The sequence below is a fragment of the Propithecus coquereli genome, unplaced genomic scaffold (assembly GCF_000956105.1).
Source record: "Propithecus coquereli isolate 6110/MARCELLA unplaced genomic scaffold, Pcoq_1.0 Scaffold811, whole genome shotgun sequence".
NCBI classification, from domain to species: domain Eukaryota; kingdom Metazoa; phylum Chordata; class Mammalia; order Primates; family Indriidae; genus Propithecus; species Propithecus coquereli.
The window spans coordinates 136,789-148,645 of record NW_012154297.1 but is presented as its reverse complement, the minus strand read 5'-3'; the positions used below and the strand labels follow the sequence as shown (position 1 = coordinate 148,645).

At 57.8% G+C, this 11,857-nt stretch overlaps 1 protein-coding gene across 1 annotated transcript in view; it reads right to left on the bottom strand.

Annotated features, from left to right (window-relative positions):
* Positions 1-11,857, bottom strand: part of EPS15L1 (epidermal growth factor receptor pathway substrate 15-like 1) — a 91,928-nt gene that overhangs the window by 17,697 nt on the left and 62,374 nt on the right. The window contains exons 20-22 of the mRNA XM_012663594.1: positions 9,906-9,966; positions 8,972-9,054; positions 1,919-2,051 (exon numbers count right to left, since the gene is read on the bottom strand). Coding sequence (XP_012519048.1) covers positions 1,919-2,051; positions 8,972-9,054; positions 9,906-9,966 — 277 coding nt within the window. The remainder of the gene's footprint in view (positions 1-1,918; positions 2,052-8,971; positions 9,055-9,905; positions 9,967-11,857) is intronic.

Below are 11,857 nucleotides of genomic sequence, written 5' to 3'. Positions count from 1 at the left end.
AGGTGCGTGTGCATGTGGGCATGCATGTGTGTGCACACGTGTGTGCATGTGTGCTTTTGCTCCTGTCTTTCGAACAGAATGAGCAGGCCCCATGCCACCCATCAGGAGACCGACAAGGGTCCCCTAAGAGCCACTGCTCTATGTAAGGTGCAGGTGGCCTCTCTCGGATGGAAGGGAATTCCTGTGCTGTTTGTTTTTCCTCCATTGTATGGTAATTGCCTTTGATGTGTGGCTTACAGAAATGATCTCTTTACCCATCTGTTATCTGCTCACGGTTCGCAGACAGTCTGCTCTAAATCTGCACAGCCCATTGGTCATACTTTCTTTCATGACTCATCAACAAGGAAGCTGACCTGAGCACTGCAGGCTGCTTCACTGTCCTCCCAAAAGAAGGCCAGGCCAGGTAACAGGACAGGAGAGGCAGTGGGTTTTTTTGTTTGGTTGGATTTTTTTGTAGAGACAGGGTCTCGCTCTGTCACCCAGGCTGGAGTGCAGTGGTGCAATCATAGGTCACTGCAGCCTCGAACTCCTGGGCCCAAGCAATCCTCCTGCCTCAGCTTTCTGAGTCGCTGGGAATATAGGCGTGCACCAACACGCCTGGCTAATATTTTTCATTTTTTTTAGAGACAGGGTCTCATTATGTTGTTCAGGCTGGTCTCGAACTCCTGGCCTCAAGTGATCCTCCTGCCCCAGCCTCCCAAAGTGCTGGGATTACAGGCGTGAGCCACTGCGCCTGGCCAGTGTTTTTAAAACAACTTCCCCTCTGCTCGTCCCTGCTGACAGGTGGCCCACATGGAGGAGGGAGGATCGCTGGTATTAATAACCGTGGAGCTGGGTGCAAGGGGAGCCTGCTGCCTCCGCTCAAGGACTGCAACGATGACGGAGCCACGACGTGGAGCCCACTGGGCAGATTCAAGGGGAGGAGCACGTGCAGGCTGGAAGGTGAGCGCCCCGCCCCCTCAGAGGAGGTGGGGCTGCAAGGGGGCACACCTGTCTAGGGAAACCGGGTAACAGAAGGCACGACCAAGGGGGTGTGTGGGCCTCCTGTGGCCACCTGCAACCCAGAGACAGTGCAGGTGAGACTTGCCTGGAGACTAGAGAGCAGAAGGGAAGTCCCAGGCCAGGCCTGGATGAAACAGGCAATGAGGGGGCGGGGTACACAGATTGGAGGACCGTAGTGACTGCTTCTGCCACGAGAAGCAACAGCTTTCTGCCCGAGAATCTGGGAAACAGGCCTGCCAGCCTATCTCTAGCACACAGAGAAAACCCACGCGTGAGTTAAAAGTCCTCAGAATCCTCAGGGGCACGCTCGACCCTCTCCCGAGAGCAGAGCCAAGGGCCAAGGCTGGGAGACCAGCAGCACCAGCCACTGAGAGGCCAGGCAGGGTCTGCAGGAAGACCTTGCTCGGAACTGTGCCCAGACGCGGGGCTGCGGGGAGGCCCGCGCCATCCTGCCTCTTCTTGCACCGAACACAGCCGGGGAGGACTCCCCGCCTTGCCAGCCCGAGTCCTTAACCAGCCAGGGAGGGCTGGACCGAGCAGGCGGCCTCTGCTGCCGTCCCCACTCCAGGCCCTCCCAGAGTGTTGGGGGTAAAGGAAGGGGCCAGAGCTGCCCGGGGGCTGAGGCCCGTGGTGCTTCCTGAGGTGTAGCCAGGGTGGCACTAACATGCTTGGGCAGGGGCCACAAGGAGGGTTCTAAGGCCTGGGCTTTCTAGACCCCAGCATAGAGCCCGGAGCCAAGGGGCCCAGGGATGGGGGCGAGGGCGGGCAGGCGGGAGGTGCTGGGGAGACCCTCTTGCTCAGCGTGCAGAACCCCAGGGCATCTGCTTCTACTCTGAGCTAGTGAATGGGGGGCCCTGTGTCCCCCCGCTGTTCTGCATCGGCGGGCGGCGGCAGCGAGAGAAGAAAGCGTACTGACCGCTGGGCGGCTTAGGCCGTGGAGGAGCGGGTTTCTTCGGAGGCAGAGCAGGAGTGTCCTGTTTACTTTTAAAGGGGTCATCTGAGAATCCTGCCCCTCCCAAGGAGGAGGTGAAAGGGCCAGAAGTTGGGGGCTGTAAGAGAGGACACGAAACAGAGGCAAAAACAGTCGTTAAAACGAAGGCAACGGACGTCCTCCGAGCAGACGCTCACGCCCTGAGGCCCCTGGCGAGGCCTCCAACCCTCCAGGCTGCACGGCAGGGCCCTGCTCGCACCCAGGGTCTCTAGAAAGGTCCCTGCTTCCCGCCACCCGCAGCAGCAGGGCCCTGTGGCCTGTGAGGGGCGAGGTGCCTGACACACAGCGGCCCTGTCCCCTGAGGGGCTCCCGTCCCAGGAGGGCGCCCCTGGCCACGCTTGCCATCCCCCCTGCACAGGGGGAGTGGTGGGGCTGGGGTCTTTCCTGACTCCAGGACTCGGCACACAGGGTCCCCTGGGCCTCCTGCTCACACTCCAGAGACGCACCCCACCCTTACCCTGTACCCACCGCGGTGCTCGGCGCGGACCCCAGTGTGACGCCGCCTCCCGGCTGAGCAGGCAGACGTGGTCACTGCCTCTGGATAGTGACAGGCAGCTCCAGGCGCTGGCACCAGACCCCCGTCCTCGCCCCTGGGCTGCCCACATGCCGCTTCCCACGGGTGACCCAGGTCGCATGCCCGGCCCACCCCCACCCATCGGCACAGCCACGCCACCCCCATTGGACTCTGACCACCTCTGCCTGGGCCCCCCAGCAGCCTCCTCCACCCCGCACCTGCTCACCCCACACCTACTGCCTCAAACCCAAACCGGATCACGTCACCCCAGCTTTAAGCAGTTGGACAGTTGGAGACGGTTATAGACAGCGGAGTGGCGGCGTGGGGGACGGGGAGGACGAGGAGGACGAGGACGGGCAGACGGGCGTATGCATGGACGAGTGGAGGAAGGAGTGGGGGGCGAGTGGATGGAAGGAGGGGTAGGGAGGCGGTGAAGGGGTGGGGGGGACAGGCAGGCAGAGGTCGATACGCAGAGATGATACCTAGGTAGGCAGGTAGCCCTGGATGGCCCACGCCTGCAGGTAGCTCCGGTTAGTCCCTGGACCCTCTTGTGACCCCCGGACGCTCACTCAGCCCCACATTTCTGGGCCCTGTGCACACGGGTCTCCCGCTGGGGAGCCCGTCTCCTTCCTCAGACGCTGGCGGGTGCCCTCTCCCGTCCCGGGGCTCGCCCTGGGGCCCCTTCCTGCCATCCACGCCTGCTTGGACACCATATTGTCACCCAGTGGGGCACGAGTCACCGCGCCATTGTGACCAGCTTCCAGTCCTCTCCCACCTGGAGGGCAAGCGCGGGTCCCTCCTCTGGGGCAGTGGACAGGGTCAGCACATGCCACTGAATGTCACCTCCCATGGGGACACCTGCCCCTCACCTCAAGCAGTAGCACACATGAACTCCGCTGTGCCTCAGTTTCCCTGAGTGCAAAGTGAAGGGCATGAGGCTGAGCCGCAACTCAGGTGCCTGAGGAAAGGGGTGGGGGTGCCCCAGGAGGGAGAAAATCACTTTCTATTGGGGGGAGGAAAAGAAAACAACGACAAAGAGGGCGGGTCCTGGGGTGGGGACGGGGCCACGGTGAGAGATGGAGGAGTGGGGGGGGGGCTTTAACTGTCCCCCCCAGCAGGGCAGGGCGAGAGACAGAACAAAGCAGGACACAAAGGCACATTCAAGGGGTTCCCTTAGATAACTGGGCCCCCAGAGACTGCTGGGGGAGCGGGGAGGGGCCAACCCCACCTCCCGCGACGAGTCCCAGAGTCTCGGCCACCTTGGCCTCTAGCGTCTAGTCGCAGAGTCACGCCGAGCCGCGTCAGGGACAAGGCCCCGCTGTAAGAGGCAGCCACCCCTCCCCACGCCCGGGTCCCGCAGCAGGGGAGAGGCGGGGCCCACAGGGAGGAGGGGCTGGAAGGGCTTTTGCACACACAGCCGCCCACCCGGCGGCCCTGGGCCCTGCTCGGCTCTCCGGAGCCGCCCAGGTGGGAAACGCTCACTGCGCGCTGATCTGCTCACCTTCTCTAGCCAGTGGCCTTGGGAGGGAGCCCTACTGCCAGCACCTCTGCTTTACACACAGGGAAACTGAGGCACAGAAAGGGGTCGTGGCCTGCCCAAATCACACAGCACGTTGGCAGTGGCTCCAGGGCTGGACCCCACACCCTCTGCCTCCCAGGCCAGGGCTTCTGGACGCTGCCCTCAGCCACGGGTGGCTGCCCCAAGGGTGAGTCTGGAGACACATCCTGGGCAGACCGTCCCTGCCTCAGGCCTGTAGAGGTGACACCCACAGGCGCAGGCAAGAGACAGAGCTGGCTGAAGGGTCAGAGGGAGGAAGAAGGCACTTCCTCCTAAGGAACATGGGGCCCGCGAGCCCCCAGACCCACGTCCCCACCAAGACCGGCTTGGTCAGCTAGGAAGCTCCCAGGGAGAAGGGCCGCCGGGGCCGGGCAGGGCCGCGGCAAGGTGAGCGGGTGCCTTCCTCCATCACACTCTGCCGACAGTTGGCCCTTTAAGCGCAAACGCCAGCAAGTCTCTTTTCAAAGCCTGTCGCTCAAGTTTCTGGAACATCTGCCCCGTCTGGCTGCAGAGCCCGGTGGTCAGAGGCAGAGTCTAGAGCCCCTGCCTGGGCCGGAATCCCAGCCCGGCCACCACCAGCACGGTCCACTCTGTGCCTCAGTTTCCTCATCTGTAAACTGACAAGAAGGACAGATCCTTGCTCTTAGGGCTGTGGCAACAAAAAAAAAGGAGGGGACATGTAACAAGCATCTGTCCACTGGCACCCAGACAGCACACAGATGGTACAGTGATTATCACACCAAGTTTGTGGTCAGACTCGAGGAGCTTTAGAATGAGCCGCTCAGGGTCTGTGTTTGTCAAAGAACGGGCTGTGGGCAGAGGAGACAGGTAGAGGGAACGTTGGCCGGTCTGCTAGTGCTTCTGCTGTTCATGGAATGCATCCCCAGGCCTAGGGTGCGTGTGGTTCTCCCCACAACTTTTTTTTTAAGAAATGGGGTCTTGTTCTGTCTCCCAGGCTAGAACGCAGTGATGCGATCATAACTCACTGCAGCCTCAAACTCCTGGGCTCAGGCGATCCTCCCGCCTCAGCCTCCTGACCAGCTGGGATTACAGATGCGCACTACCACTCCCAGCTAATTAAAAAAAAAAAAAATTTTTTTTAATGGGGTCTTGCTATGTTGCCCAGGCTGGTCTTAAACTCCCAGCCTCAAGCAATTATCCTCCATAAGTCTCCCCAAATACTGGGATTACAGGTGTGAGCCACTGCACCTGCCTTGTCTGCACAACTTGAGCTGGGCAGGCAGGAATGGAAACCACTTAGCAGAGAGGCGGCAGGACTAGGGTGAGCCCCCGCGTGGATCCCAGCCCTCATCCTGGCACTCAGGGGAAGGCGCACGGAGGGGGCAACCTCTCTGTGGCTCTTCGTCCACCCTCGGTACACACTGCCTTCTGGGCTGTGTCTGCCCACTCAAATCGAGCCCTCGGCCCCGAGGACCACGGGAGGCCTTTCCATCCTCTGGGTCGTGTGGCAGGACCTGGGCTCTAAGGCTACGCTTGGCCTGAAGTCCCGAGTTGTGAGACCTGGTGATGCGCTCAAACCCGAGCCGCCTCATCCCCCAGGCCGACCGGGGACATCTCAGGCCAAGCAGGCCCAGCGCCTCCCACTTCCATTTGAAGCCGAGGGGCCAATCGGCTCCTTGCAGATGCCAGGGTTCCAACCGTAAGCGCCTGGCACCCCCTCATCGGTGAACTCTATCGCTCCTAACGCCAAAACGCCCGCGTCATTTCCGAATCCCAATTTTCATGACTTCACATTTCCCAAGACGTCTCCTTGGGGACTCAATTCTTTCCTACTCGGGCAGCAGCTTCAAGGAAAGTTGCTATTTTTAGAAAGGTTTCAGTAAAGCTGTCAGGGGCTCGGCAAGAGTGAGTGTGCTTAAAATAAAAGACAGACAGAAAAGCCACTATGAAAACCGGCTCTGAGAGACATAGGTTTGGGTTCACTGTTTAAAGAACTGGCTCAGAGAAAACGGTGACCTTTCCAACAGCAGCCCTAAGTACGAACGCACGGCTTTAAAAAGTGATTGGAAAGTTGCTAAAAATGGGCTGAAAAGCAAAGTATTTCATAGATGGCTTTCTTCGGGGCAGGAGGTGTGAAATAAGTAAGTTAGACTCTTGTTTTTATTCTCGAATGCTCCCCAAAAATATATTTTGGGGAACTGGCTTTTAAAGCAAGCTGGTGTCATTTAGGCCCAATACTATCTAGAGAAATCTCTCCAGGTGGGGGTGGAGGGGCCTCAACTAAGCGTGCAGGCCTGAGGGCCTCCCAGAGGAACCCACTGGAATCAGATCGCTGCTGGCTACTCTCCTCAGCAAGCCCAGCACAGGGGAAAAGGTGGCAATGTTTAAAATAAATAAATAAATAAAAAGCCAAAAAACACCTTCTCGTCACTTTACTTTCGTTTCCTTCAGCATTTTATTTATATACATGATGTTGTTCTTGAAAAACAGAAAGGTAACCGGGCGGGAAAAACAAAGCTTCCAGGTCACACTGCGCTGGGTATCCAGCTGTCCAAGTGTCACGACAGCAGGAGCGAGTGGACGGCGCAAACAAACAATAGAGTATTGGAGACCAATTTTCCACGGCCCCATCCAACTCCGTTCTGGCCCGGCGCCCCGCACAGGAAGTGGGACTGGCCCTCAAATCACAACCGCACGTGTGTGAACAGCCTGATCTCGGGGCACGAGGACGGGGAGAGGGAGGTCATCCGAAGGGGGAAAATGCAACTTGGGTTAGGACAGGCAGGAAAACAGGGAAGGGCCAGGCTCTGAAGCGTCTCACTCGGGGAAGACACGGAAGCTCTGGGAAACGCAGGGTCTGGGGGACACAGTGCCGCGCTGGCGGGGAGCGAGAACCGGGTGGCCTAGGCCTGCTGGAGCTGGGAGGGCCATTCCTGCTGTCCAGGGCTGAGGGTCGGGGCTGTAGGCTGGCCACCCTGTCCCTGCAACACCCACGCAGCCTCTGCTCTGCCACTGTTTGACACAGGGGTCCTCACTCGTGCAAAGCAGCCCCCTGGAAGTTTTCTCTCATCCTTGTCCCAGCTCCGGCCACTCTGGGTGACATGGCCTGGTGCTGACAGTGAGGAGGATGGAGGAGGGAGGATCTGAAGCCCTCTGCCTCCTGCATGTGACAGCCAGAGAAGACAGCCCCGGCCCTGCCTTTGGGATTGCTGCCACCGTGTGGCAGACGTTTCTGATTTCAGGAGCCGGTTTCCCGCCTGCTCGGGAGCGTATGCCTTCCGCTGCTGGGGATGAGCCACCCTCGAGAGAACTCTCGCGCCCTGCAGCCCTCGGGCCCTCCCAAGCAGTGCCGCGGCTGTCAATGTGGGACGCAGGGCTTCTCCGTGTGCTGAAAGGAGAGGGGCCCCCACACCAGCGCCTCTGGGCCCCTCCGCCCGGCCGGTGAGTGTGAACAGACATTCTCTCCCGGCCAGAAGCGGAGTCGCTGCTCCGCCGGGTACGCCAGCTAGCGTGCTTCTCTGAAAACCTGAACAGAGCCTCAAGAGTTTCTCAGAAGCCGTGCACCACAATCAATCACACGTTGCTACCGCTGCCAACCACAAGGCACCCAGGGAACTGTTTGCTCTGTTGGCTGAGCGAACGCGGCACAAACGAGGCAGGAAGCCCCAGGAAGCTGGCACCTTGGGGCACCCGGGTGTGGGGGCTGGCAGCGGCTGGGGGGACTCCGCACCTGGGGTGCTCACGTTCCACGTACTCGCGGGGCTCCCTGCTGTCCCCGCCTTCAGGCTGACGACAGCACCCACAGAGGATGGGTCCGGCTATCCCGGGCCCCCTCACCACCTGGGACGTGGGACTGTGCTCTGCTCGTGGCCACCGCCTCCCCCTGGTGCTGATAGCACCTGGGCCTCAGCAAGCACTCAGTAAAAATCGGCGGAATGTGTGGGGGAAGCAGGGCCCCGGCTGTGGCCCCCCAGGGGCTCCTTGTCTGGGGCTCCCGAGAAGGGACGAAGCAGATGCAGGTCCCAGGACCGGGCACTGGTGGCCAGACACAGCACAGCTCACCTGCTTCCTTAATTCCCATCAGAGAAACATGCTCACTACTGACACCGAGGGGCACACGGCCTCGCGACGAAGCACAGGGGACCCTCACCCTGGCTTTATTCTCACTCACCAGGTGACCATTTTTGACTTTTTAGCAGTTCTTCCGGAACTTACCTCAGTAATAATGGGCTTCTACTGCTATTTCTTGATCGGTCCATCTTGGACACTACGGACAGACGTCTTGCTAGTTACAGATCTGGCCCTAACTACAGCGCCCCGCCAAGCCCCTCGAGGAAGAGCCCCAACAGCATGCGGGCTAAAGCCACGGTCGGTTCACGCAATCGTGTGGCCGGCTGGACGCACACACTGTCCTGCCTGGTAGCGGCCCTGACTGGTGTCCTTCTAGAACAGTTCACTTCTCCCCTGCCAATTTATTCGCATTTGTTCCTGGGCCTGGCCCTCATTTGTGAACACCCCTCCTGAGTTCTGTCCCACAGGCGGCTCCAGACACTGGCCCCTGCCTCTGGAGGCCTCAGGCCTGCAGGCCGCGCCCCTGCTAGGACCTCTGTTCTCAACATCTTCGTGAGCTCCTACTTGGCCACGGTGACAGCTTCGTCGCCTGTGATCTGATGGTCGTCAGATGCCGGCAGGAGCTGGGGGAACCGGGCATAGACGGCCACCGGGAGGGTTTCGGGACTACAGCTGTTTCACCCAGAGGGAGGGAGACACGTCCGATCGCAGCCAGGGGTGCTCTGTGGACCCTGCGCACTTCCTTAGACCCCACGCTTGAGAGGTGCGGGGGAAATACATACGTGACGTTAACAATTATGCCTGGCAGCCCGCACCATGACAAGAGGCACAAAGAGACTGACGGAGGCATGGGGCTCCGTGGGAGGGGCTTTACCTTGGACATCTGGCTGAAGTCGGCAAAGCCCTCGGCACTGTTGAAGGACCCACTTCCGAAGGGGTCTAAGGTTCCAAAGGGATCTGCAATCGGCACCAACAAAGTCAGAGTCACAGGTCTGGAACAGAACATACCTTCTGGGGTCAAGGGAAATGCTAAACGGCTCCTGACTCGGTCATCAGGGAGGCTGTCTACACTGGCCGGAGACGTGCACCTGCGTGGTCCTCAACGCGGCCTCCCTGCCCGCTCTGCCTCCGGGCTCCTGCATCTCGGTGGGGCACTTTCTCACCGCGACAGCCAGCTCTGGGAGGGCCAGTGTCGTCCAGTCATCACAGGGGCAAAAGAGTGCCGCAGGGGCACAGCCCGCTGTCCCACTGGGTGAGGGCAGGAGCATGAGACGGAGGGGAGGGGCAGTTCAGGGGCGACCCACCGCCCACACAATTTTTGTAGCGACATCGTCTGCGTGGTAGAGGTTTTTGCTGAACTTTCCCCGTTGGCCTGGGAGTGATCTACAAATGCTCCTGCCGTGTGCAGGCTCGAGAGCGCGGCGGAGAGGTGAGGCTTCTGCACACGTAGACCCCACAGCCCAAGCCAGGAGCCTGGGTCGGACTTTGGATTCTCTTAGGGAGAAAACCCAAAGACGCACACCCTAGGCTGGTACGGAAGGATGAGTTAACAGCAGCTAGCAACTCTGGTGCCGTCACTGAATTCCTACTGCCAAACGTCCTTTCTGGACAGATGCCACTGCTCACCCAGGAGGCTGAGCAGCGGCCGAGGGTACTGGTTTTGGCCTAGCGTTCTCAGGCAAGGATCTGAGTCCCCTGACTATGACGACGCCAAGGCCACGCCGGATGTGGAGGCGAAAGCATTAACTGAGCCTGCTCTGCCACTGCCCGAGGAACTGTCGGGAAGGAAAATAAGCCGCGGGTCTCACCTGATCCTTTTGAGGAGACGCTGGAGGAGGAGAAGGGATCGCTGGACTCAAAGGGGTCGAGCTGGGGGCAGGGAGAGAGGAGAGTGAGGGGCAGTTCGTTTGTTCCATCACCCACTTATGCAACCAAACGTTCCTGACGTCCACACCCGCCATACCCAGCGCCAGGCCGTGGGCAGGGTGAAACGATGTAAACTAAACCCAGGCGGAGTAAAATCCTCCTGCAAATAATACACCTGTAAACTCTGGACAACATAAAGAAAAAAAGAAGCCACTACCTGAAGGCTTGGGAAGTGAACCCAAGCAAGAAGACTTGGGGGGAGAGTTAAAATTTGGCAGAACACAGTATGAGGTTGGGTTTTCCACTTTGACAGCTATAGCCTGAGGGCGCCAGACAGCTGCGGTGTGGCCCGGTGCGGTGCAGGCAGCTGAGATTACAACAGAAAACTTGCCGCCTTTCTGGCCTGAACTCCGGAGGATGGGGCCCAGGGACGACCACCGCCGTGGGAAAGGGAGGAGTGGATCGGAAAGGAGTGGCAGAGAATAGGAGCCCCCAAATCCCCTGATACACTCTGCCCCCGTCTCAGGCTGAGCCCTGCCCCGTGTGTGCGTGGTTACACTCAAAGAGGCCTGCAGCTGCGGCCATAAGAATCAAACCGGGATTTGAGCGTCTGCGGGCGGCAGGCCAGGGAGAGCCTGAGCGTGAGGCCCACCAAGCTGTCTGCCTGCTGAAGCAAACCAGCCATGTTCTCTGCAGGACCGGAACAGAACACAGTCTCCACAGCAGCACTCGCAATGTACAGGATACATCTATAAATTAGTCAACACACGAAGAACCAGAAAAATGTGGCCGGTTTTCAAGGGAAAAGACCATCAAGGGAGCCGATGCCACGACAGACCCAGATGCTGGAATTCTCAGATGAGGACAGCTCTAAAGCGGTGATTATAACTGAGCCCAATGAGGAAAAGGAAAATATACTTAAAATGAATGGAAAGATAGGAGATCTTGGCAGAGAAACAGAAATTATACAGAAGAAACAAATGGAAATTTGACAACTGAAAAAGTATAATATCTAGAATTAAAACTTCACCAGGTTAAACAACCAATAACAGAGGAAAGAGTAAGTGAAGTTGAAGACAGATCAGTAGAAATTACCCGATCTACAGAAAAAGGAAGAAAAAGAATGAAAAGAAAAAGAAATAGAGCCTCAGGAACCTGTGAGACAATCACAAAAGGTCTAACAAACATGTAACTGGAATCCCAGAAGAGAGATAGAATAGGCGGAAAAAATGTTTGAAGAATTAATGGCCGAAAACTTACCAACTTTGGTGAAAAACATAATTTATAGATGCAAGAAGCTCAGCAAAGACTAAACAGCATAAATACAAAGAAAACCACATGCAGATATGTCACAAGCTAATAAAAACCATAGATAAAGAAAGAATCTTGGCCGGGCGCAGTGGCTCGAGCCTGTAATCCTAGCACTCTTGGAGGCTGAGGCAGGAGGATGGCTTGAGCTCAGGAGTTCAACACTAGCCTGAGCAAGAACAAAACCAGTCTCTACTAAGAAAAGAAAATTTAGCCAGGTGTCGTGGTGCACAACTGTAGTCCCAGCTACTCGGGAGACTGAAGCAAGAGGATCACTTGAGCCCAGGAGTTTAAGGTTGCTGTGAGCTATGATGACGCCACTGCACTCTACCCAGGGCAACAGAGCGAGACTCTGTCTCAAAAAAAAAAAAAAAGAATCTTGAAAGCAGAGAAAAAATACATTACATACAAGAGAACAACTATTGAAAAGACAAATCTTATCAAGGACAGTAGAAGCTGAAAAGGAGTGAAACAACCTAAAAGTGCTGAAAGAAAAAAAGAACACCGTATCGAGCACAAATATCCTTCAAGAATGGCAACACGGTTGACCTGCACTACGTAAAGTGCTAAAGAAAATTCTTTAGGC